This window comes from Lycium barbarum, chromosome 5 (genome assembly GCF_019175385.1).
Source record: "Lycium barbarum isolate Lr01 chromosome 5, ASM1917538v2, whole genome shotgun sequence".
Lineage (NCBI taxonomy): Eukaryota > Viridiplantae > Streptophyta > Magnoliopsida > Solanales > Solanaceae > Lycium > Lycium barbarum.
Genome location: NC_083341.1, coordinates 18,809,812 through 18,837,789, shown reverse-complemented (window position 1 = coordinate 18,837,789; position 27,978 = coordinate 18,809,812). Strand labels below are relative to the sequence as shown.

At 37.6% G+C, this 27,978-nt stretch overlaps 2 protein-coding genes across 2 annotated transcripts; one reads left to right on the top strand and one right to left on the bottom strand.

Moving 5' to 3' along the window:
• The first annotated feature begins 7,760 nt into the window (after nt 1-7,760).
• Nucleotides 7,761-10,753, top strand: LOC132640633 (transcription factor MYB17-like). Its single transcript, XM_060357312.1, has 3 exons — nt 7,761-8,142; nt 9,029-9,158; nt 9,990-10,753. Exons 1-3 carry the CDS (start codon nt 8,010-8,012, stop codon nt 10,564-10,566), a joined length of 840 nt encoding a protein of 279 aa, XP_060213295.1. The 5' UTR covers nt 7,761-8,009; the 3' UTR covers nt 10,567-10,753.
• A 218-nt stretch (nt 10,754-10,971) lies between these two features.
• LOC132640634 (remorin-like) lies at nt 10,972-13,558 on the bottom strand. The gene is made up of 5 exons (XM_060357313.1): nt 13,252-13,558; nt 12,508-12,555; nt 12,237-12,324; nt 12,014-12,095; nt 10,972-11,295 (listed from the first exon to the last, which is right to left on the bottom strand). Exons 1-5 carry the CDS (start codon nt 13,295-13,297, stop codon nt 11,098-11,100), a joined length of 462 nt encoding a protein of 153 aa, XP_060213296.1. The 5' UTR covers nt 13,298-13,558; the 3' UTR covers nt 10,972-11,097.
• Nucleotides 13,559-27,978: the final 14,420 nt, after the last annotated feature.

The following is a 27,978-nucleotide window of genomic DNA, read 5'->3' as shown; positions in this document are numbered from 1 at the left end:
CTTTTAGGAAAATTACGGCCAAATACTATTTGATCATCTAATTTACGAAATATGTACACAATGTATAGATAGTATATACTTTATACAAAATATATACATACAAATATACTATACATATAATATACAATATATACAACTGAAGTGTATAAGTTGTGTATAATTTGGCAATGTTGGTAAACTAGTTAATCAAATGGTACATTTACGTACGTTTCTCTTTGTTTTTGTCACTCGATGTTCGTACTCGAATTGGGCCTTTATTAATTCAGATTTGTATTGTTTAATTCAGATTTATATTGCGTAAGGCCTAATAAAGAAAGAAATGCTTGGTACGAATATTTTCCCCATACACAAGACTCAAATTTGAAAATTTTAGTTGAGAGTGGAGGAATCATATCCATCACCACAATCCTAGGTGGTCCTTCATAGGTGTCAAAAGTGATGCTACATCCCGATATTTAATTAGACATGATTTTAATAGAGTGCCTTATTAATTATTCCCACGGTCTCATTTTACTTGATATTGTATGTATGATTGTATACGAAGTTTAAGAAAGAAAGAATATCTTTGAAACTTGTGATCTTGAATATGTCATGACATTTTTGTTGCTACCAGTACATTTTATAAGGGTAATTCTTTCTTCAATATAGAATTGATTCACACCAATTCTTCTATTTTTTTTTTAAATATGGATCTCAATCATCATTAATCATTTTATATAGTTTTGGTACGTATGTATATACATTTATATTTTGCTTCAATTTTGACGAGTATTTACTCTTCAATCCTATGTTACTCGGACTCTTCACTTTCGGTGCCGCACCCGTGTCGACACGACAGGGGTGTGGATGTGAGATCCGTACCCGATCTAGTCAACCTATTTTGGGTACTTTGACCAAATTTGACAGAGAAATTCTGGACATATTTACAGTTACCAGTTTTTTTTAAAAAAAAAAAAATTAGACATATTCAATGATTTCTTTAATCAAAACAAAAGATAAGGTGGAAATGAAAAAAATGAAATACCTTGTATATACAAATTTCTATATCACTCCTTTTCCTTTTATCTCCTTCTGAGATTCTCCTCTTGAACAATATTTTTTCCTCAAGTTTTCCACATGATATCTCATAATTTAGGTTTTATAATTCTGTTTTTAGATATTTGAATTTTTTTTATCCGAATCCTGCACCCGTATCCATAACTGAATCTGTATCCCTGAATCTTAAAATTTAGATCATGAAGGATCCGACCTCTAGATTTGCACCCGTATCGGACACCCGCACCCAAGTCCGAGCAACTTAGCTTCAATCTCTATTTCATTTGTTGGATTAACTCGTATATCTTAGGATACATGATTTATCTCTGGTTCAGTTTGCCATCTCGATTAGTGAATTATTAAGATTTCTTTTTCAATATAATCTTATGCATAGTAAGTTTGAAGTTCAACTGTTTTAATATATTATCATTCTTTTTTAAAATATACTAAAAATGAAGAGTGTCACGAAATAAAACAGATTTATATTTATACCAACTAGAAAGGCTAAAATATACTAAAAACGAAGAATGTCATGTAAATAAAACAGATTTATTTTTGTACTAACTAGAAAGGCTAAAGGAGCTACAGGCTTCCAAATGTAAGCTAAAGTTAGATGCTGGCAAATAACCAATCTGTGTTGAAAAGGGCAATAAATGACAACATTGACGTAGAAAGATTTGTTTCTTTCAACAAGCTCATGCTTGTTGAATGCACAATTAAGAGGCTATTCATGCTCAGTGCAGTTACCCTGTGGATAAATTTACGTTTGACTTAAGTTGTCTATGCATTTATTTCTGATAAATTTTGTCAATAAACTTTCACAGGCAGATACTAGTACTTGTTGACCAATTGCTTTCATTTCTCTGTTCTCAATCTAAACAACAGAGTTAAAATCTATGCTGATTTTAATTGGATTAATTTAATGCTCACTATGCATTTTTTGTGTATTTGCCTCTGCACTGTGCATTTTACCGAATTATTTTGCTATACAATTAGGGGTGGACATAATATGGTAAATACCGATTACCATATCAAAATTGAAATTTTTTACACAACAATTTCGGTATTATGGTATTTGATACCGTATTTAGTATGCATTTTTAAAAAGTTTGGTATTCGGTAGTCATAAAGAAAATATCGAAATACTGAAATACCGAATACCATACTGAAGTATATAATTACATATCCAATTCATATATCTTAGTGTTATAATACTAACAAATACAAAAACTAGTATTATTAGAGAACTAATTGTTTAACAGTTGAAATTTTGATTACTCTATCTTAATTTAAATGTTTTTTTTGTGTAATTGATTTACGAAGGGAATTGCTTGTACTTTCTTTTAAATAGTTTTACATGTGTAAGGTGCTTAGTACATAATAATTTAGACTTTTCTTAAGTAGCGGAAGTCATAATTCTCCAAAATATGAGTATGTGTAAGTTGAAGTAGGACAAATTATGGTACCGATTTACAATACCGTAAAATACCTAAACCGAACTTTAAAATACCGAATCATTCCAAATTAATTTAGTACGATAATAATATAATATTTTTAGAAATCAAAATCAAAATTATCATACCAAAATTTCAAATACTATACCATACCCCGCCCCTATCTTCGATTGTACTATCTCTGATCAGATTCCCGAACCTCAAAAATTGGGAATGAAGTGAAGATTAGGCATTCATTCAATGCAACTTTCGTGTCTATTGCATCAATCATCCAATTACAATTTTTCTTGTGGCATGTGGCCTATGTATCCATTTATTTACACTGGTAACAATAGTACAGTATCTATTCAGGCATCATATCATGGCATTAAATGCGTAGCCAGCCTAAGACTTGTTGATGCTTTTCTCCTATTCATATCTTTTTTCATGGGCGAATACATGGACAATTCCTTAAATTTATCGGTAAATTTCATTTAAATGTTTGAATTATGATTTGTTTCAATTGAACGCATAATAAAATATTTATATTAAACACTTTCAACTCAAATTATGAAAAAGCTTCTGCGCATGTTCTTAATTGCCCATTATAAATAGGTGTTATAGAGGCGGATACATGATTTCGACGTTCTGGATACCACGCCATCCAAATAGGTAAATGGGTCGGTTTCTTCAAATTTGGGTTACAGTTTAGTTCATTTATCTTTTTCGATTTATATAGACCTCTTTTAAATATTCTGAGATTAAAGATACCTAAGCGGCCCAAATCTTTTTGTAGGGATAAGAGGCCGCATTCTCTAAAACTTTGAGAAAGAAAAAGATTTTCCACATTAAAAATCCGAATCGTATAAATCATCTAATATTGTTACCTCAATATATTCATACTCTATTGCCCTTGTGTGTTCTTGCATATATATAGTTCGGAAAGAATCAAGAATTTTAGCTTCAACCCACTCCTCTTCGCTTAGCGCAAACGTTGGTGAAAGATCAAAGTAGCCTCTAAATTTTAAAAACTCTTAACATAATAATAATATTCATCATTTTAAAACTAAAAATGTTCTTTTAAAATTTTAAATTTACTATTTAAGCATATCTTTGGTAATATTTATGTAATGTTTTAAAATGTAGTACTCATTGATATAGAATGTGCACGCAACAGACATATATAAAGATTAATACTTAAGAAAGAGGAAGTAAAAGAGCCACGAATTAATTAAAGCAAAAAAGAGTTAATTTTGGATCAATAAAGAATAGCAAGTAAAGCAGAAATAAAGTAAAAAGACAAGAAATGAAAAAGAATAGCTGAATCCAAGCAAAAGAGGATTACTGTGCACAGAGGTTCGAACCCCGGTCTCTAGGGTGGCAGCTTACGCCCCTTGCTAGTAACACTTTTCAGTCTTTAGTTAGCTCGGGTGGCAAAACTGCTATATATCTTTTTTCTTATATATTTACCCATACATATAGAAAGTTTCAACCGAGGCCCTCGTTTAACCATTTAAATTGTGTCATCCCTTTTAATTATGTACATTAGCCTCAATTATAACAAACTTGAAGTTTTATGGCTTAGTGAGACTTGAAGTCCTTGGCTAAATGCACTCTCCGAAGCCACGGTTGATATTTGAATCGTAAGAATATCTCGAGCTATGCTTGAAAGTATCGGATGACTTGCCTTGTATTTCTTCCACCATGCTAAGACGTCCAAATCATCTAGCTCCTTGATATCCACATTTGGCTGCATCAAATAAAGGTGATATTCATCAAAATTTGTATTACAAGAAGGATTTAGATGTGAATGTAAAACTTTTAAATGCGACAAACCCGACAAGCCCTTTTTGCTACTTTGAGAAGTAGTAGGGCGTGGAGCAACGGGTGCAACATTTTCTTCCAAATTAGAATAATGACTAAAAACTTTTCTAAACTCGGCATCAATAGCGAGCTCGACTTCACCTAAAGATGGTTCAACTCCCTCTACAATTTCTAAAAATGTATAAATTTGATTAACCAATGCTCTAGTATAAGACATTTTTAAACAAGGATTTAAAAGAGAACTCAATATAAATAAAGTTGGGATGGGAAAAAAATATTTCTTAAATTTTGTTGTCATATTAAAAATAGCCGCTTGATAACCGGATTTATTTTTATACTCTTATAAAACTCTAGCTATTTCCGCTAAGTAGGCTAAAATTCCGGTTACTGTGGGATAGAATTGTCTAGAAAAAGCAAGAGTTGCATTATGAAATTTTTGTAAGAGTTCAACACATTCCTTAACATCTTCTCAATCCGTAATATTTAACCAATCATCATTATTAATATTATATTTTTTGTGAACTTATTGTATGGGAATCCTATACTCATATGCTTGTTGTAGCATAATGTAAGTGTAGTTCCACTTAATCTCAATTTCTACTTGAATTTTTCTAGGTCTAAGGCTATTTTCCACACAAGAATTCTTAAAATCTCTCGGTTTCCCCTATTAGCATTACAAAAAAGAAACGCAACCGCATTTCTAACTTTTTGAATAGAATCTTCAAAACACTCAAGACCATCCTTAACAATTAAGTTTAAAATGTGACAATTACATCTCACATGAAAAATATTTTTTAGCGGAGGGTTTAATTCCCTTTTTAAAATACCAACCGCCTTTGTATTATTAGAAGCATTATCTAAAGCAATATAAAGTGTTTTTCTATAAATGTTAAAAAATATCATAATAGTAGACATTGAATCAACTAAAAAATTTCCATTATGACGAGCTTTCCCTTCATCATATAAAAAATCAATAATTCTTTTTTGCATAACCCAATGACATATAATAGCAAAAAAATCTAACTTGTTAAGACTAAGACTCAAATCGGCGATAATAGAAACATGATAACGTCCAAAATACACTCCTCAAAGAGAAAGTGTACACGGTCGTATGCAATATATTTACCCAACTATGAGTCGGGGTCGATCCCACAGGGAACAATATGCTAGGCGATTAAGAAAGTAAGGAACTTTCACCAACTAAGCTAAAGCCAAACGATAAATGATATTTAGGTTTTTTGGAGAAAATTATGACTAATGCGGAAATGTAAACTAACCTAGAAAGCGAGTAAAATGATCAATGGCCACAAGTTTGGATAATAGGAGATTACACTCAAGTAACGATCCAATGTATTTCACGATTTTACAACTAAGAGCGGGTTTATGTTAATAGATAATGATTTCTAAAATCTCATTGAAAGTCTTCCAACCAAATCAATGAATTTCACTCTAAGCTTTTCCAAGCCTTAGAGTGTGATATTAGGCACAATAAATTTAACCTCAAGTAACTATCCTCTTCCGAGCTCAAGTTATTAGATGAGTTTAATGACCCAAATTCTTGTTAACTAATCTTTCCCAACCTAGATTTCCTCTTCCAAGCTCAATCTAAGTAAATGGGTGAGTCCTAGGGTTAGCTACTCCCTTTGGAAACATTCAAGAACGAGATTAATTAAATCAACAAAGACCCACTTCAATAGCAATAAAAATCATTCAATACATAAGCAAAACAAGAGTTTCAATCCAAACTTTAATCAAGAATACTTTCATAAACGAGATTCAAGTTATGGAATAGAAAGCTACACACTTAGATATACAATACAAAGCAAGGAATTGAAGAAATGAATTAAAGGTTTAAGAAATACTCAAATCTTTAACCCCAAAGTGTGGTGTAAAAACTAGTCTCCAAACTTGATGAAAAACTACCAAAGATAAATATTACAAACCCTAAAAGAGTATTTATATCATTCCAAAAAACGGGAACAAAATCTGGACCAAAATACCCTCTGGCACAACATGCTGCACCACATGCTATTCGCATGTTCAACATGCTAATCGCATTTGGTGCCAAAACCGTAGCATGTGGTGACAATTTTCTCTGTCACCACATGCTGCACCACATGCTGCTCGCATGTTGCACATGCTGCGCCATATGCTATACTCTGCGTGTAGCATATAGTGCCAGAAAGTATGAATTTGTTCTATTTTTGCTCTATTTTGATCCGTTTTGCTCTCCGGGCATCTTTTCCTACAAAACAACATAAAAACACAAAAAGTAACAACAAAAGTGCTTAAGGAGTCACAAAAGCTTAAGGAATTAGCGTCGAATATAGCGTAATTTCACGACTCATCAAAACATTACAATTTAAAGAATTAAAGACATGGCGCAAATAAAATCTATATTTTTTATACAAATCTATAACATCCGCTCTACAAGTACTTCTAGGAATACCCTCAAATAACGGATTATAACAAAGTTGAATGTAAGTAACAAACCCCAAACCCGAAGGAAAGGAAAATGGTAAACAATCATAAGCTACCATTTTAGCTATTTCTATAAGCTTTTTTTTCTTGTCATACTTAAAAAATTTACCGGTTCGTTGATCTATCGTCATTTGAATACCCCCCACATTTGAACTCGTTTGCTCTACCCAAACATCCATATGTTTAGGTCTCATATGCTTATTTAGTGAATCCGTTCCACCATCCTTACTAGTTCCTTGCCTAAAAGCAAATACTTGTCTACATATGGTACATTTAGCTGTTTGACTTTCCTTATCCTTAGTCATAAATTTCCAAATTTTAGCGGTTGGCTTACGAGTTCTAGGCGGTTTGTCTTGTGTATGTGATTGTGCAGGACCTGTATCTCCTATGGGATTTTCGGGGGCTTGTGTTTCATCATCATCATCAATTTCATTAAAAGTGTCGGTATAATGTTGTTGCATTGCCTCATGATCTAAAAGTGGATTATTTCCACCAACATTAATACCTACATTAGGAATCGTTTGGCAACGGTCATTTTTGCAAATGAACCGTTGGCCAACGGTCCAGCTCATGTCCTAACGGCTACATTTTTTTTTTTTAATTCTGACTGGTTTAACCGGTTTTGGTCCCGAAAAAATCAAAATCGGATCGGTATATATTAAACGGTTGATCAGAACTGATTGACGGGCTTACATATTTATGTGGCTACCATATTTACATAATAACGCTTGAGAAAACGCACAAAAGCTTTTTCAAAATATGAGTAAAAAGTATTTAATAAAAACTATTTTGCTCTGTGTTCAGATGCTCAATTAAAATAAATCATAATTCGAGTAATTTAATAAAATTTACTGATAAATTTGAAAGATTTGTAGATATATTCAGGCTTATCTTTTACAACTCTACTCACCCAGACTTAGAATAAATAAGAAAGAATCGCCTAATATTTTTTTTTGCCTTCTCTGGATATAAAACCGAGACCTACTGACCATCAGGCTAGAGCCTTGGTGCTTTCCCCTATTGCTATATAACCTACAATTATTACTCACACTCGACTGGTCAATTTTCTCTTTTTTTCCTTCAAGCCTTCATAGAAAGACCCCCATTTTTTTTTTAAAGCTAAAGGACCTGGTTTCAGGCGAACATACAGGAAAAAATAATACAAAGGAGTTGAGTGAGTTATAGTTAGTGTGTGTGTGTGTGTGTGAGAGAGAGAGAGAGAGAAAGAGAGAGAAGATGGGGAGAGCCCCATGTTGTGATAAGAAAGGTTTAAACAAAGGGCCATGGACACCTGAAGAAGATGAAAAACTTGTTGAGTATATCAAGAATCATGGTCATGGTAGTTGGCGTTCTCTTCCAAACCTTGCAGGTTTCTTCACCACTCTTCTTTTTTGTGTTTATTAGTAAGAGATAACTTTTTGGTCAACTCATCTTGAAGTCTTAGTTTCCAAGCTGCTAATGAATGAGTGAAACAGGACAAATTTTCTATTGCATCTATGTGTTATCTGTACTTTGTTTTGGACTCTTTTGGTCATGTGCTTGTATCTCATTACTGAATCATCCATTCACCTTAACTTTGGCAAACTCTAGAATGATATGTTTTGGGCCAAGAAGTCTTTTGAACATAAATTAGTTCAAAACAATGCTGAATGTCTTAGCTGATCATGAAAATAACTTCTTATCTAGTAATGTGTAAATTTTTTCTACTATGCTTTATTCAAGTATAGGAAGAGGAAGGATTCTATAACAAAACCAAAATGATTCTATTTCTTCCATTATTATGTCAGTCCATATTCCAACTTGCCGTAACTGGACTGAGCTGTGCAAACAGCCTCTTGCAGAAGTACGGGTAAGACTGCTTACAGTAGACCCTTGTGGTCCGGTCCATCCCCGTACCCCGCGCATAGCGGGAGCTTAGTGCACGGGGCTGCCCTTTTACATATTCCAACTTGCTTGAATAACAGAAAAATAAATGGATTCAACATTTGATCTTTTCGTTGAGATAAAGGTATAAAATCAGAAACAATATATATAGAATTAAAATTGAATTTTTAAGCATTTAACCCTCTTTTATGTTATGGATTTTGTTTACGGATTCATAACTTCCCTGGACTCTCTTCTTTGTGTCTGTGTCATATACTAAGAACGGAAGTGAGGAAATACTTCCCATTCCCATCTTTGAATGACGTGAACTAACAGAGGAAAGTGAAGCAAGCTTGCTGTCTGAGTTTAATTTGGTAATTTTTTTCTTTTAGGTCTTGCTCGTTGCGGGAAGAGTTGCCGTCTTAGGTGGACGAATTATCTAAGGCCAGACATCAAAAGAGGTCCGTTTAGCCATGAGGAAGAAAAGCTTGTCATACAGTTACACGGCATTATTGGCAACAGGTTTGCTTTCTTTTATGGTGTTATTCATGGTCTTTATAATACATGATCATTTTTTAGCTATTTGTCACTCCTTTGCCATGGCATAACTTGCATGAATAGTCCCCTATGATCTCATGTTTCAATATGTTTGGAAGCTCATAAATATAAACTTGGCATACTATGTCTTTTATCACCTCAATTTAGGTGAATCATGAGTAATCATCAAACCTTAATCATGCTGATCTTGGATACTATATTTCTTTTTTGTCTACATATTTGCAGTTAAGGGTTAATTTACATATTGAACCTGCCTTTGTGGATGATTTTTTTATCTTGGCTTGAATGGTACTATTCGAATTTGAAGGTTTCAATTTGATACATCTGTGTGAATAGCATTTCATTGATCTTCAATTTTTACTCATTTATCTACTTTTAAAATGTTTGCTGTGGTATTCTTGTAAAAAAGTGATAAGCTACTATAATCTGTTTGGAGTTTCTTGTTACAAATTATTAGTTTCTCAGAGATTCTGCAACAAATGTAACAAAGTGACTGTTGTCAAGACAGCCATTTACTCCCGATGTAATCAACCTACATTTTTGGACCGCTCAAAAGAATAATAGCCAGCAAATGTATAGGTTTTGTATATTAAGTAGAAATATATATAGTATACATATTGTATATACTAAATATACAGATAATATACATAAATCAGTGTATAGGTTTTGTATATTTTGACCCGTAATTAATTTCGGCCGACAAGCAAAAAATGAAAAAAGTTTTCGTATAACAGAATCTGCAGCATGAATTTTTACTTCAATATATATGAATAACCATGAACTGAGTCTATCCAGATGGGCTGCAATCGCATCACAACTACCTGGAAGGACGGACAATGAGATAAAGAACTTATGGAATACTCACCTGAAGAAACGCCTACTTTGCTTGGGCGTTGATCCTCACACTCATGAACCCTCTAATGGGCTGTTCATGAGAAACCCAACTACATCGCTTTCAGCCCGCCATATGGCACAATGGGAAAGTGCAAGGCTTGAAGCTGAGGCCCGTCTCTCCAGGGACTTGGTTCCATCATCAGTAGGAAGGTCTGGAAGTGACTACTTTTTGCGTATATGGAATTCAGAGATAGGAGAATCATTTAGGAAATTCAACAAACAAGGCAGAAGTACTACTTGTCAAAGTCCAGCTTCTCAAGCATCTTCATCTACAAAGTATGGATCCGCTTCAGGCATCACAACTGAGATGGACCTTAATTTTGCTGACGGCCAACCATATACAGAATTGGAGGATTCATCTGAATCAGCATTGCAGCTTCTTTTGGATTTCCCGAGTAACAATGACATGAGCTTTCTTGGCTTTTTAAGTGAAAGTTCCTTGAACTCATCAGCAGAACATGAAGTTGGCTTTCTCTAAATATGGTGATCACGAAAGCCTGAATTGTCGAAAAATTCTGTGTTTTAGTAGCAGAAGAGGTTTGTAATTTGACTGCACTATGTATTGATGCTATAGTAATAGAGCCATCTTGAGTGGTATGTAAGCCAGACATGTCAGGCAAATTTAGGTCTACTGGCATGTTTCTGAAGCTTATATTTTGTGGTTACATCTTTTGCATAGCTAAATATTGGGAGAAACTTTGTTAACTCATTTGCTAGTTAATGCTGCTTTTTCGGACTGCCTGACAAATGGAATTATTGTTGACGTCCCACAAATTATTGACTACTAAACTTTCAGAGGTTCCCCTCCGATGCATTGAGTTTTTGTGAAAACTTCTGAAGTGGAATTATTATCATTGACATTGAGTTCTCCGGAACACAAGAATGCTTTTCCTAAGCAGATAAGTAAGTTCCTATACAGATACGGAAGCACTACAACAAAACTGGATGCGTAAAAGAACACACACTAAACAACAAGAAGCATGAAAATATACAAGTGAAAAAGCTCTTATCATCCAACACATCCAAGTAATTTCTTAGGAGTTTGTCCTGTGGTGCGATATTTGGCGGCCATTTCCTCCGTTTTAAGAATTTGTTCCCCTCGTTTAGCTTCAACCATGGCTTTCTTTTCCTCTGCCTCCTTGTGTATTAAAGCTGCTTTATTTTTCATCTTTTCTGCATATTCTGCCTTCTTTTGCTCTAATCTTTCCTGTAGATTGCACAAGCTTATCAACATTGCTGCAAAATCTATATGGTTCAAAAGCATTTAATCAATGTTATCATAAACTGAACCACATTGATTGTAATGTTCCATACCATGCAGTACCCAAAATTTTGGGCAATAGCGCCCAACAAAAACTAGAATTTATTGTTTTAGATTACCCCATTTAGTTACTAGAATTATGGGGGATTCTTTTGTGCCCTACATGCAAGGCCACACCCATACACGACGGCCAATTTGACTGTGCATGGGCCATTTTTACGTGGTTCGCCCCTCAATTAACACTTAGATGGACCATGGTGAACATACTAAATACATGAATCCAACATTGTCTTTGAAATCCTCCTTGTACTTAATTGAAGGAAAAGAAGATAATTTTAATCACAGTTCAGATTAAGGTGTGTCTAGTACGATGGAAGTCATTTTGCAGGAATACATTTTTCAAGGATAATGACTTCCGTCATATCAAACATACTAAACGTGCTTAAGCGCTTGTATTTTAAAAGGCACTTCAGAACAATTTGAAATTAAGACATTTTCTTGTCAGTAGTTGGATTCTATCTCCTCTTTTTTTCTGCTCTCGTGACTCGTGCAAATATATTTGAATATGTAATACGTATTCTAAAGGTTAAATTGGTTTCCTCTTTGCAGGATGTGATGTCTGAAATTGTTGAAAATAAGTTTACTAAACTTTGTGCATGTTTACCTCAAGTTTTTTCAGTTTAGCATCAAGATGTGCGCTCTTGCTGTTCTCCCATGCTGCAACTTTAGAGAGCTTCTTTTGTGCCCTATTCAGTCATACAAGTGTTAACATTACTTGATCAGCAGAAAGCTTTTGTGCAATTAAAAGAGTATACTAAAATTGTTCTTACATAGGCAAGATTCAATTGTATGATAGCTAACAACATATAGGAAGATAGAGATCTTACTTGTTATCCACTCTGCTTTTTTCACTCTCTTCCCAAGCCTTGATAAAAGCAGACTTCTTGTCGGTATTAAGCTGTGCAAGAGCAGTATCTAAAGAAAAACAAGAAACGGGAAACTTCTTGTTAGCTTCTGAGATGGGAATAAAATCATTCAGTTGGTGTATTTTGTCACTAAATACTAAGAACATCAAACTGAACTTCTAAGAACATCAAACTGAACTTCCATGTTATAATGTTCCAAAAATGATTAATTAGTTCTAGTCCTGATACGTACCTCTTTCGTGGGATCCCTTTGAGCTTTTCCTTGGTGAAGGATTTGTCTCTGCCACAATAAGAAAATGACAACATGTTGAGATTCTCAAAGTTTTGGTAATTATATGATCAATTAGACACCTCTATACAGAAAATGGACCAAGATATACGTAGCACAAACTTGTATATATGAGCCTCATGCAAAAAGAGCTTTATGGGCTGATAGCTACCTATATATGTTGATGTCTTATTCATCAATAGTTTTACTGGACTGATATCATAGGAAACTGGAACATTCATACGAATTCTTCTTTAATTTCAGAAAGAGAGGAAAACATGTGCAAAAGAATAACCAAAGATCAAGTCCTGGCAGAACTACATTGGTTGAAAGAGGTAAATTACATTCCTTTGGCCGAAAAATCACACACATATGTAAATAAATAAAATTGATTGTGTCCGTTTGACACAAGGAAAGTTTCTACTGTGGCAACAAAAGTAATTCAAGAATTGCTTTATAAGGTCATAGTATAAAATATCACATGTAATATTTTTGAATTTCTCATTACTGATTCTTTTGAATTTTAACAGCTAGAACATATGAAAATCACGTACTTTTTCTAGTATGAATAAAAAATATCACCTATTTTCAAGTGTACTAATTCAGGATACTCACAGAGAGTCAAAATAATCAAGAAAAGGAAACGACACATGCAGATATGCAATAGGGAGACAAATTAAGAAAAATAGAGAGAATTGATTGATTTACTTTGAGGTGGCATGTTGATGACAGCTTTAGAATTGTTTGTGGCCATGGCAAAGGTGGTGGTGGTTCATGGGATTACAAGGTATGCCATTTTCATCAATATATAGATGGACAAAAAGGGGTGATTATCACTAAAGTAATGGGAAATCAAGATTCACTATTGCAATATCCAAAAAGAATTAAAGAACTTTCTTCTTTCTATTGCATTTGCATGCATATTATTGAAAAGGAGGTGTAGAAGGAACTTTCTTCTTCAAAGAGGGTTTCTTTATAACATATGATATTATTCGTGCATGTTCAAAAACTTTAAAGTTGCATTTATTTATTAGGGAATAGAAAGTGTAGAGAACGTGTGTTCATTTATCATGAATGATTTTTAAGAAGTAACAGCAATTTGATGTCAACTTTTAGTTCCTTTGTTCTCAAAGAATGGCTAGGCTTAAAATACGAGAGTCCAATGTTAATTTTGATGTCAATTCATATTCTTTTATATTTTAAAAATAGGAATTATATGTCAGAAAATAATAAAAATGGACCCTACTGTTTGGAGATAGGCTTAAAGTAGTTTTGAATATATTCCTGAATGGTTTGGTCCTTTCAGTTAGCCAACAATGATCACTTCAAATCTAACATACATAATTTAGCGGGAACTTTAGAGGTGCGGTTTTTAATATTTTTCTAATGAATTTTCTAGAGTTTGTCGCAATTTTTTGGCCTATTTTTTTTCCTATGCAATTTTTTGTGTTGTAATTTCTATGATTTGATAGGACTTTGTATGGTATTTCTGATTACATCTTTTTATCCATCGTTTATCTCGAATCTGACAGACAATTTGTTAAACTTTTTATGAATTAAAGGATGAAATTTTTTCAAAAGTATATTTAAGTCGGTACTTTAAACTTCCCTCATATATAAGGGGCCATTTTTGTCATTTTCTATTTAAGACAACAAAAAAATTTATTGAAAGAAAGTTCTAACTTCTACCCAACTCTCTTGTGAAGTTTTAATTTGATTTTCTTTGAAGCGATACTCAGACTTCTTTTTTTATCCTAGAGATTTTCAAATAACTTCTTGTTAAAGTTCTTTTCTGAATAATAAGTCCCATGAGGCACTTTTTGGATAGCTAGAAAATAAAAGAAGCATCCTCTTTCGTTCATAAAAAACTTACAATTTTAAAAAAATATTATGAGTCCAAACATATTTTTCTTTTGCACAGATGTTTCTTAAAAAATGACAAATAACTTTTTTTTCAAAAGATATATTCTACACCTTTTTTCATGTAGTCTCGTGTCTTTTTCTTTTCATATTTTTTACAATAAATAACTCAACGTGTTTACATTTAGGAAAAAATAATGTGGAAATGGAGAATCAATTAATTCCTTTTTTTGTAATCACTAAGTGCTAGTAGCCGTGTAAGGGACTCCCTTATTATGCCGATGCTTAGTTCTTTCCTTCTTTATCTCTTCCACTAATCACCTTTTTCTCTTTTCCTTTGGACTCAAATTCATTTAACATTTAAAAAGAAAAACCACGTATCTTCATATTCTACTAATAATAATGCAACGTGCAGGATTAGTGAATATATAAACACCGTTACAAGGAATTTTTACACCATCAATTACTATGATTTGTTCTGCAAAGTAACTTATTTTATTTTAAAATTATAAATCACATAATTTAATTAAGGAGGTTTACCTATTAAAATTCTTTGGATAATCGACCAAAACGTTCTCGCTCTCATGGTCGTCTTGCATTTCCGTTCTTGCCATATTCTTTAATGGATTTTACTTAACTGATAGTTAATTCGCATGTTGTTGTTTTCAGTGAACTAGAGTCCCAAAAATTTGGCAGTGCACAAGCAATGGCAGGTAGAAACCTTTTAATTATGTTATTGAAAGAAATCCTAGACAATAAGGCAGCATTTTAGTCTAATAACACCTTGGAGACCTGTCATTGACCTTTTTTGGTGATAGAAAATGGTCGGGCTGCTTCAAAATTGGTGTTTCTATGGTTGGTGGGTTGGCTTTTTGGTGGTTCAACCATGGAGATAAAAAATAAAAATGGAAAGAGCCACGTGTTGTCCTTTAATACGACGTTCACTACATCAATGCGCGGATATATCACTCTATATATTTTTGTTATAAATTATTAATGAGGTGTTCGATCAGTATAGGCACACTTTGTGCATACTTCAGGTGTCTAATTATTAATGAGGTGTTCGATCATTAACAAAATATGTAAAGATTTGAAGAAGCAAAATAAGAAATAAAAATAATTAATTTTAAAAATGAATATAAAACTTCTCATGTAATGGTCTGTTTCGCTTACGTTCTAACTGTCATGGGCGGCTTTCCAGCCATGCCCCATGACCCCTTGGATGCGCCCCATGGCGCCATGGCAAGCCTCTCAGCGCCCAGCGCCATGGACGGCCCCGTGATCTCGGATGCCCCAAGTGACATGGTTGCCTCGGCCTATGTCACCCCATCAATGTCCCTTGCTAGCGCCCCTATGCTGGCCGTGCCCCTGCGCGTGCCCAGCGCCCAGTGACAGTGCAGCCCTGCTACAGTACCAGCGCTCAGCGCCCAGTGCGCGCGCGCACTGTGCCCTGCGCACGACAGTGCCCCGACCGAGGGTGCACATGGACCTGCTCTAGTTGGGTCTCTTTTGTTGTAAATATAGAGTAGTTTACCTTATGTATTTTTGGTTGTGATTCTCTAGCTAGTTTATGTCTAGTCCTGTAACTTGGGTTTTTATTTTTAAAGCATTATTAGGGGGGATCAAACAATCAAAACATTCAAGCAAGCAATCAATTCCCTGTATTGGTGTCTCTCCCCCTCGACACCGCTTGCTTTCTTTGTAATAGCTTTCATTAATGCAAACAATCTCTCTTTCTTTCTCATTCTCAATTCACTTTTCTGTTCTCTCAATTGTTCTTGACATTGGTTTTCCCGCACGGCACTGACAATCTCGTCTAGCGTGCGGAGGGGACCCCAGTTGGCGGACAGCAACCTTGGAATCATCGGTTGCTTAGCCTTACGTCGCCCTTCCAAGAAGTCTCAGGAAGGCGCCGCGTAACAGTTGGTATCAGAGCCTAGGCTCGACATCGGACGAAGGAACACATTGCTATTGTCATCATTTTTGACCATGGTGAACCATGGAGACCGCCTCTTGATTTTGGAGACTACGGTCAACAGATTTTGACCCGTGGCCGAAAGAGTGGAGGACCTGGACCGCAAGATGCGGCAGGCCGAACAAGACATTGTAAATATTGCTACTGACACAGATGCAGCCGCGCGGGCGGCTGCTATGCAAAGAGATGAGGATCTGGCCCATAGGACTCAGGAGGCAGATCGAATGACTGCCATGCAAGGAACCATCGACAACTTGACTAATCAGCTCAATGTTGTCAACGCTGCCTTACAAGGCCTACTCCGAGGAGGGGGAAATCCTATTGGGGGCGCGGCAAATGCTGCCTCGGCACCCCAGAAACTCAAGATTCCTGAACCAAAGCCCTATCAGGGCGCCCGAAATGCCAAGGAGGTGGAAAATTTCATCTTTGACATCGAACAGTACTTCGACGCTGTGGGAGAATTGGAGGAGCCCAAGAAGGTAGCAACTGCTGCCATGTATTTACAAGGCGATGCCAAACTCTGGTGACGTGTGAAATATGAAGCCATCAGGGCAGGTGAGGATGCTCTTGAGACATGGGAGGAACGAAAAGCAGCCATTCGCTTACAGTTCTTCCCCGAGAACGTTGAATATAATGCACGGAGGAAGCTTCGGGAACTCAGGCAAACGAAGTCAGTCCGAGATTATGTCCGCGAGTTCTCTGCACTCATGCTGAACATAAGGGACATGGGCGACAAGGACAAGCTTTTCACGTTCATGGAAGGGTTGAAACCCTATGCCCGCATGGAGATACAAAGACAGAGGGTTGATTCCTTGCCCAAAGCCATCCAAGCTGCGGAATGCCTCAGTGACTACTAAGTGGATGCTCGAAAGGATAGACCTCAACCACCAGCCCGTGGGGGATTCAAAGGGGGCCAATCCTACAATACTGGCCCTAGCAGAAGTGGGAGAGACCGTAGTGCAACCAAGTCGAAAGGGTCTTCCTCAGGCAGCAATAGCGCTGCGTCTCATAATAATGATCGGGGGCGGAAGCCCCCCTCAGGATGTAGCCACTGCGGCGGACCACATTGGAACAATGAGTGCCCACAGGCACAGATGAATGCCCATCAAATTCTGGATGATGGGACGGACGATGATGAGGACGATGCGGATCGGACAGAACCAATAGGTGCCTTCAACGCACTTGTTTGTTCCATTTCCAATGCTGTAGAGGGCACCAGTGCCGGCATATGCAAAAAGAAAGACCCAACCTCAACTGCCAAGAAGGGAAAGATAAAGACAGGCAACGGGCCTCCTCCCAGAAAGGAGAAGACCTTGATGTTTGTCGACTTAAGGGTAAATGGCAGACCTATTAAGGCCATGATAGACACGGGTGCTACGCACAACTATCTGGCCACCACAGAAGTAGAACGCCTTGGCCTAGTTCGTGTCAAAGCTATCAACTCGCCACCCCAATTAGTGGGTGGGATAGCCAAAGGAGTGCCGGTAAAGATGGGTCCTTATGAAGGCAAGTTTGACTTGCGGGTAGTGATCATTGACGACTTCGACTTGATTGTGGGATTGGAGTTCATGAGACAAACTAACATCATTCCCATACCTTTTGCGGATATGCTTCTGATGATGGGAGAAAACGGGGCCAAACCCTGCATGGTCCCATGCACAACCATAAAGATGGCCTCAGGAAACATCTCGGCACTGCAGCTGAAGAAAGGGGTCCATCGGCAAGAACCCACGTTCCTAGCTACCCTTTGCATGGAAGAGATTGAGCGCTTTTCAGGCCCCATCCCAATGCCTGTGAAAGAGCTCATGGAGGAGTTTGAGGATGTCATGCCGCAAGATATGCCGAAGCGGCTCCCGCCTAGGCGGACAGTCGATCATGAAATTGAATTGGTGCCGGGTGCGAAGCCACCTGCCCGAGCACCCTACAAAATGTCACAACCCGAACTCACCGAGCTTTGAAGACAGTTGACGGAGATGCTGGACACAGGGATCATCGTGCCCTCCAAGTCGCCTTATGGGTCACCTGTGCTATTCCAAAAGAAACATGATGGTACCCTAAGGCTCTGTGTTGACTATCGGGCCCTCAACAAGATCACTGTGAAGAACAAGTACCCCATACCCCTGATGGCGGACTTGTTTGATAGACTGGGCGGTGCCACAGTGTTCACCAAAATAGACCTGAAGACAGGTTATTGGCAAGTCTGCATTGCCGAAGGAGATGAGTCCAAGACGACATGTGTGACCAGATATGGCTCGTTCGACTTCCTAGTCATGCCGTTCGGTTTGACTAATGCTCCGGCCACGTTTTGCACTCTAATGAACCAAGTCTTTCGAGAATACATTGATGAATTTGTGGTGGTATACCTGGACGACATTGTGGTGTACAACAAAACATTGGGCGAACACCTGGAGCACCTGAGGAAAGTCCTAACTCGGTTGCGAGAGCATGAATTGTACATAAAGCTCTCCAAATGCTCCTTTGCCCAAAAACAGATTGACTTCCTCGGGCATGTCATTGAAGAGGGTCGCATCAAGATGGACCAACAAAAGATCAAGGCTGTCACGGATTGGCCGCCACCCAAGGACATCCATGCTTTGAGGGCGTTCCTTGGTCTATGCAACTTTTATCGACGGTTCTTCAAGAACTACTCCCTCATTGCATTACCGCTGACTGAGCTTCTCAAGAAGATCACACCTTGGGACTGGTCGCCAAAGAGAGCAGATGCTTTCAACTCACTAAAAGTGGCTATGTCTAGTAGCCCTGTTTTGGCCTTGCCTGACTTGACCAAACCTTTCGAGGTACAGACGGATGCCTCTGACTACGCCTTGGGCGGAGTCCTGCTGCAAGAGGGGCACCCGGTGGCATACGAGAGTCGGAAGCTGAAGAATGCGGAGCGGCGCTACGCGGCCCATGAGAAAGAATTACTGGATGTCGTCCATTGCTTGCACCTTTGGAGGCACTACCTCCTGAGGCTCCCATTCGTGGTGAAAACGGACAACACGGCTGTCAGCCACTTCATGGCCCAGCCCAACCCTAAATGGTCGCCAGGACAGATGGCAAGAGCTCCTAGCGGAATTTCATTTTAATCTGGAATACCGAAGTGGGAAGACCAATCATGTTGCGGATGCACTAAGTCAAAGGACTGATCTAGCATCGGTATGCCTGCTTGCCACCCTTAGGGGGAGTGAGGTGGCTACCACCGTAAAAGATCAAATCCAGGACCTTGTCACCAAGGACCCTTCGGCACAGTACTTGGTCGACTTAGCAGGTCAAGGGAAAAATCGCTAGTTCTACATGGAGGATAGGTTCCTGAAAGCAAAAGGAAACCGCCTTTACGTACCCAAAGGAGGAGATCTGCGGAGGACTCTCCTGAGGGAATGTCACGATACTCTATGGGCAGGCCACCCTGGAGAAGAACGTACCATGGCACTGCTACGCTGTGCGTATTATTGGCCACAGATGGCAGATGGCATCGCTCAGTATGTGAAGACTTGCCTAGTGCGCCAGAAGGACAAGTCTGATCGCTTAACACAAGCGGGCCTGTTGGAGCCCTTATCTGTCCCAAAGAGGCCTTGGGAAAGCGTCTCATTAGATTTCATCACTGGCTTACCCAAGGTTGGAGATCTCACGACTATCTTGGTCGTGGTCGATCGGTTCTCTAAATATGCCACTTTCATTGTAGCACCAAAGTATATATCAGCAGAGGAGACAAATCGACTCTTCTTCACCCATGTTGTCAAATATTGGGGTCTGCCCAAAGATATTGTCAGTGATCGCGATTCTCGCTTCACCAGCAACTTTTGGACCCAGCTCTTCAAGTGCCTAGGGTCTCAACTGAGTCACAGCTCAAGTTTTCACCCGCAATCCGATTGTCAGACGGAGCGGTTCAATGGCATGTTAGAAGAATACCTGCGGCACTTTGTTACCGGCTCGCAAAAGAATTGGGTGAAGCTGTTGGATGCGGCCCAATTGTGTTTCAACTCACAAAAGAGCTCTAGCACAAACAAGAGCGTTTTTGAAATTGTTACCGGGCAGCAACCACTACTCCCACACACTGTGAATGCCCCAAACATGGCAAAATCTCCACGAGCAGCTAGCTTCTCGAAAGAATGGAAGCAGAATTTAGAGATGGTGCAGAGCTATCTGGTGAAGGCGCAAAAGCGGATGAAGAAACATGCAGATCAAAATCGTCGCTTTGTGGAATATCAGGTTGGGGACAAGGTGATGGCGAAGATCCCTAAGAGATACCTATTTGCAGGGGTCCATGACCCACGCCTATTGCAAAAATACATTGGACCCTTGTCCATTGAGAGGCGCATTGGAAAGGTAGCATACCGGGTGGATACCCCAGCTTGGTGGAAGATTCATCCTGTGTTCCATGTCAGTCTTCTAAAGCCTTTTCGAGAAGACACAGAAGACCCTTCATGAAGTCAGCTCACAAAACCCAGTATTCGCGGCCCGCAAGCAACTGGGAAAAGGGTAGTAGAAGCCATCCTCAACGATCGAGTCATCCATGCCTCAAGAAAAGATCACCAAGAGTTCTTGGTGAAATGGCTGGGATGTGATGCATAAGAGAATACGTGGGAGAGGGGCACCAGCCTCAAAGCCTACAAGCAACTAATCGATGAATATCTCGCAAGCAAGCCGCCGAGGACGTCGCCAACTCAGGTGGGGGAGAATGTCATGGGCGGCTTTCCAGCCATGCCCCATGACCCCTTGGATGCTCCCCATGGCGCCATGGCAAGCCTCTCAGCGCCCAGCGCCATGGACTGCCCCGTGGTCTCGGATGCCCCAAGTGACAAGGTTGCCTCGGCCTATGTCACCCCATCAATGTCCGTTGCTCGCGCCCCTATGCTGGCCGTGCCCAGTGCCCAGTGACAGTGCAGCCCTGCTACAGTACCAGCGCTCAGCGCCCAGTGCCTGCGCCCCAGTGCGGGTGCGCACTGTGCCCTGCGCGCACGACAGTGCCCCGACCGAGGGTGCACATGGACGTGCTCTAGTTAGGTCTCTTTTGTTGTAAATATAGAGTAGTTTACCTTATGTATTTTTGGTTGTGATTCTCTAGCTAGTTTATGTCTAGTCCTGTAACTTGGGTTTTTATTTTTAAAGCATTATTAGGGGGGATCAAACAATCAAAACTTTCAAGCAAGCAATCAATTCTCTGTACTGGTGTCTCTCCCCCTCGACACCGCTTGCTCTCTTTGTAATAGCTTTCATTAATGCAAACAAGCTCTCTTTCTTTCTCATGCTCAATTCACTTTTCTGTTCTCTCAATTGTTCTTGACATTGATTTTCCCGCACGGCACTGACAATCTCGTCTAGCGTGCGGAGGGGACCCCAGTTGGTGGACAACAACCTTGAAATCATCGGTTGCTTAGCCTTACGTCGCCCTTCCAAGAAGTCTCAGGAAGGCGCCGCGTAACAGTACTCATGCACACCACAAAGAAAGTGAAGTCATTCTCCATGGCCATGCTATCAGGGTTGGCCCAAGGTCAAAGCCACTAAGGCAATGACTTTGGGCCCCCAAATTTTTGGGGCCTCATTTTTTATTGGGAAAAGGATACTGTGTGTCCAATGACCCAAAGTAATGTCACATTTGGCTAGTGTTTGGGCCGAATACCCTCAGGAGTCCGGTCAGCCTAAAATAATTCCAAAAAATGGCAGGTCGACCCAAAATAATGCCAAGGCTGGCCGGCCCAACAGCCCTGGGGCTTAAAAAAACAAAAAAACAAAAAAACTTTTTGTGGCGACTAAGTCACCACTAAAGGGCTGCTACAGTATGTATACATATGTTGGAATTATATATACACTTTATATACAAGAATTATACAGTTTATATACATATGCTAGAATTAATCATACATTTATTATACATAAATTATACGTTAATTATACATTTATTATACACATATTATACAATAATGATATGATATTTATTTTTAACATATACAATAGTGATACATATTATATACCATAATGATACGGTTTCTATAATACATTTTTATACGTATAGTACACTTTGTATACAAGACTGATACAGTTTATGTACACATGCTGGAATTATATATACACTTTCTATACAAAAATGATACATATTATATACAAAAATGCTACAATTTTCTGTTCTATACAGGACAGTTGCACTGTGCTGATACACATTATATACACAAATGATATATATTATATACAAAAATGATACATAACTTAGTGATTCATATTTTATACAGTTTCTATACATTACAGATAGATACTGATACATAATTTTATACACAAATGACACATATTATATATAAAAATCGCCTCAAACATTTTTGTGTTTGGGTTTTTATTTGAAAGTTGTCTTATTTAAGTTTTGGCTAATGGATGAGATTAGTTTAGTGGGTATAAGTTGGGTTTAGAAGAACTTTGGCCACCGGGTGGAATTAGTTTCACCCCATCGGCCAATTATGTCCTTTCCCTTTTTTATTAGGTTATCCTAATTTGTTTAAAAAATTATTATGACTTATGGTACTTTTAAGTAACATTCTAAATATGTAACTTATTTTTTTAGTCGCATGATTTATTTGCTATATTGTCAGTTGAATTATTTTCGATTGATTTGAATTTTTTTTTTGACAACTTTGCATCGTGCTTGACGATTATAAAATAATAATTAATGACTTCGCATCTAAAAAAAAAGAAAGTAGACTTATATATATATATATATATATATATATATATATATATATATATATCTTTCTCTTCAAAAATAAAATAAAATTAGAGTCTCTCTGAAGAAGTCTGGCTTTAGCCTCCAATCTCGTTGAGACGATCCTACATGCTATTGGCGCTGCATGGGGTACTTGGACATGAAATATTATAAGTAACAAAAGCATCACGTAATTAAAATATTAAACTGACAAAACATGAATATAATTTAAGAGGGCACTTTTGGTATTGACTCTATTTTTTTGTTTCAGGTTTGTTTAAGTATTTTATTGACTTTTTAAATAAAACTTAACTCATATTCACCAACAGCGTGTAAATAAATGCTTGCTTTAACTTATTGTGGAAAGTCACATGTCTTGTTTTTCATGAAACAAATCATTCTTTTTAAATGGGGATTATCTCACTAAGTCCATTTACTAAAGTTAGTTACATTTAGTACTTACCTTAAAAAAGTTCTGCATGTATAAAATGTTTAGACATTTTAAAACATAACATTACCTCCTTTGGTGCTAGCATCCCGTTTAATTATGAGGTGTACAATAAACTGATTTTTTATTTCACTAATCATAATTAGAATAATAAATAGTTTATATAATTACTCTCAAAAGATTTGATAATCTCTTAGCACTAATTATTCATTTTTATTTTTATTATATATTACTACTTATTTTGTTTTGATATTCAAGAATCTGATTACTACGGAAACTATATTAAATGTACGGTAGTAAATTGAACAAAATTCTAGCATATATATATATATATATATATATATATATATATATATATATATATATATATATATATATATATATATATATATTTGATTTAGACAGTTTCACTAGGATATTAAGAGTTTATAGTAATCAAGCATCAAAAGATAATCTTGTTGTAGGTAATATGACATGATAATTTTACTGTGTTTAATCTTCGAAGTAGAACCAAATATATTGAAAATGACTGGTATTCACGCCATTTTCGCTACGTAAATTCTTTAGCCTATAATAACAACAACAACAAGCCCAGTATAATCCCACTATGTGGGGTCTGGGGAGGGTAGAGTGTACGCAGACCTAACCCCCACCTTGAAAGGTAGGGCGGCTGTTTTCGGAAGACCCTCGGCTCAAGAGAGGAGACAAAGAGAGGAAAAGACAAAAGGTTAGATATGATCAAGCGTATCGAAAACAATATGAAAGCAAGGAATAACAAAGCAAGAAAGTCATGGTAAAAGGAGAATTAATTGCTATAGATAACTATGAAAATGAAAACAATGAAAGTAAATAAGTCATTATAAACCAACAGATACTCGCAGAAATCAAGAGACAAGAAACTATAGAACAACATAACTACTCTTACGAGATTATGCAAATTGTTTCTACTTTGGCTAAACCGATCGAGTTCTTTTATCTAGTGAACCAATCCAAACAAATTAAGCGCACAATGCCTGTATATGTGAAGAGGCACCCTCCAGCTCACGACCAGGGGCGGATTTAGCGGGGTGGGACTCAAATCCTCGACAAAAAATTACACTGTATATCTAGGGTAGATTTTATATGTTTATGCAGATATATTAGTTTTGAATACCCTGAACAATGTGTGGAAGGCCGGCTCAATGGTTCAAGGTGTTCAAAATCATCCAGGGTTCGATTCTCAGGATTCCGAACTATTGAAATTAATTGTTGTAGCTAAGTGCATTTAATTGCAGGTTGTTAGAGGAGTTGAGAGTTTGTTATATTTAGTTAGAAGTGCATATATGTGTACGCGGGATAGCTGTCACGTAACAAACAACTGGCACATATTTAGATACAAATATCTCTTCTCTGTCATTGATGTAAATGAAACGATTATATTTTCCCTCTCAAATAATAAGAATTTCTCTTCATTGCTTTCTCTCTATGGTTGTGTATAACTCCATGGATGAGCTTGTAGCTCAATCCTTCATTGTATAGTTAGATAATTTCACAAGGTATCAGAGCAGAGGTCCTAAGACCAGCTGCTATGAAGAAGAAACTCCATTAACGTAGAGGCTTTGAGCTCGAGATAGAGTCAAAATTCGAGGAACAATGGTGGAAGAAACAGTAGCGGCGACAACAGTGACAATTGATCACAGTCACCCCTTATATCTTCAAGCATCAGATGTTCAAGGGTTAGTACTCACACATATTAAGCTCACAGGACCAAAAAATTATACTTTATAGAGTAGATCTATGAAATTAGCCCTAAGAGGAAAAGGAAAACTCGGATTTGTTGAAGGTACTTGTACTAAAAGTCAGTACAAAGGGGAATTAGAAGAACTTTGGGAAAAATATAACGCAATTGTGTTATTATGGATAGGAAGCAACGTATCTATTGAGTTAATCCCTAGCAGCATCTATGCTTCAAATGCGAAGAGAATTTGGGATGAATTTAAGGAGAGATTTGACAGATCGAATCTTACAAGAATTTATCACTTGTGGACTGAAATTGCAACCCTAAAGCATGGTTCTGATTCAGTTACTAGCTATTACTCTTAGAAGAAGGACCTCTGGGATAAGTTAGATGTAATGATAACACCTTATGGCTGTAATCGTAAGGAATCGAAATCATATGTTGGTCATCTTAAATCTCAGAGGCTATTGCAATTTCTTATGGGACTAAACCAAAGCTTTGGCATTATAAGGAGTAATTCGTTGGCAAAAGGATTTGATGTCACCGTTAATGAAGCATATGCAGTTGCTGCACATGAGGAGAGTCAAAGACGTCTAGGAGTAGTTGATACACATATGGAAGTGTTGACAGTGTTAGCAGGAAGAGGACAAGGTTTCAACAAATATAAGAAGTCACCAGGAACAGGAGAAGGAGTACCTTGTGGTGTATGTGGTTATAAGGGACACAAGACACTAGATTGCTGCAGAGTTGTTGGTTACCTTGTAGATTTTAAAAGCAAAAAGAAGAGTGGACAAGGCAATGAGTTCAAGCCTTATGCCAACATAACTACAACTAATGGAGCAGGAACTTCCAATGCTCATCAAACCAAAAATTGAGGCAGTACATCTAATGTTGTTCAACATAGGACTGGAGGACTGTTTATTGAGGAGCAGTACCAGAACATTAAGAACAGGCTCAATGAATCAGCACCTACACAATTCACATACAACATGGCAGGTATGGCATCTCCACTGTCAGATGCTTTAGAATGGATAGTAGATTCAGGTACTTCACACCATATAACACCTTGCAAAGAACTATTATCAGCCCTTAGACGTTTAGAAGATCAACACAGTAATAACGTGCAGAAACCAACTGTCACGACCCGGCTAGGGGACGTGACGGGTACCCGGGCTAACCGCCGAGCACCGCTCGTGCCATCACTTCCTAGGCTTATTTAACAGTCATTTATCCGATTCATGCTCAATTTATAATAAAGTCCGTTTTCATTTAGAAACAAAATGCTTTTATACACACGAGCCCTTAGGCTAGCAAAATAATATAGAAATATATATATATATATATATATATATATACATAATGACCATGCCATGAAACCACACGACTCATATTGAGTATCTATGAGCCTCTATGAGATGACATCTACAATTGTACACAAAAGAATGATCATAGGCACCTCCGGGACAATGGAGGGCTTTCAGTCAGCTAGCAGCCTCTAAGAATCCGGAGCAAGGTCTCCTCCCTGTCTACCTGTGGGCATGAACACAACGTCCAAATAAAACGGACGTCAGTACGAATATTGTACTGAGTATGTAAGGCAGAAATGAAATAAACAAACATAATAGAAAGATCATGAGTCGTGAAACGAAGATATAACCTGCACAAGTGTCATAGGCAATCGTATTACTTTCATACTTCACATTTTACATAATCATAGTATACATGTTATCACATCCCATACATCATCACGTACGTCATCATATACATCATCACATCATAATCTGTATCGTCACCCGCGTCCGGGTAGCCCTCATATGCCGCCCACTAGTGGTGATCATGCCCGGCCCTCTCAGCTTGGTGTAAACATAACAGCCCGCATCAGCGGTGACATGCCCGACCATGTAGGGGCGGTGGAATCATACGCAGCCCGCATTAGCGGTGACATGCCCGGCCATATAGGCGCGATGGAAATCTTATCATCACAACATCAATCATAACGCGTCATTATTATACATCTCATGCCATAGCATTATGTTATCATTTCTTAGTGTTCCATGTATCCCATAGTGTTGCAAGTTAGCATTACTTATCATCTTATTGCCATAACATACATTAGCATTAAGAGCATTCATTAGGCTTTAAGACAACCACACTAGGTCGGGGTGACGTAAGGTCGTGAACCCCCGATTGTATTATGGACATTTATGAGTACTATGCCTCGCCTTGAAGGGAATAAAACATAAGGCGAGTGTTAACAATAATAACATCATTAGCATTGTAGGAACATCATGCCACAATTTCTTGAATCTCTATACTCTAGCTCATTGTCATCACTATCATGCTCATAGGGGATTTAATATATAGAAGGACTCTTAAGCTCCATCTTATAGAAGGATTTATGGAAGACTTGAAGGATTCATGCCTTTTGAAAGAAGAGTTAAGCCTCACATGCCTTTCTCGAATAAGAGATCTAGCGTTCGCTTGTTCTCCTTCAATGTTGCGCCTCTACCTTTAAGAGAGGATTCATACTAATATTAGTCAATTAGCCATAAGAACGCGCTACTATTCTAGAGAAAATTGGGCAGCACTTCCTTTGTTTCTACTACTTTTCCCATGTTCCATTTCAACTCCCAACATTTACAACAACACTCACCATATCGCAAGCAACAATCATCATTCATAAACAATGACCATGATCCACCATTTCTCGTCCTTTTTCCCACATTTATGGTTTTAGGTTTGCTATC

Excerpts from the sequence above, each read along its gene's own strand:
- LOC132640633 (XM_060357312.1), top strand. The coding sequence starts at position 8,010 with ATGGGGAGAGCCCCATGTTGTGATAAGAAAGGTTTAAACAAAGGGCCA. Across the intron at positions 8,143-9,028 it reads TTCTCTTCCAAACCTTGCAG|GTCTTGCTCGTTGCGGGAAG; the intron begins GTTTCTTCACCA and ends TTTTTCTTTTAG. Across the intron at positions 9,159-9,989 it reads CACGGCATTATTGGCAACAG|ATGGGCTGCAATCGCATCAC; the intron begins GTTTGCTTTCTT and ends GAGTCTATCCAG.
- LOC132640634 (XM_060357313.1), bottom strand. The coding sequence starts at position 13,297 with ATGGCCACAAACAATTCTAAAGCTGTCATCAACATGCCACCTCAAA. Across the intron at positions 12,096-12,236 it reads AAAAGCAGAGTGGATAACAA|GGCACAAAAGAAGCTCTCTA; the intron begins GTAAGATCTCTA and ends ATGACTGAATAG. Across the intron at positions 11,296-12,013 it reads CTAAACTGAAAAAACTTGAG|GAAAGATTAGAGCAAAAGAA; the intron begins GTAAACATGCAC and ends TGCAATCTACAG.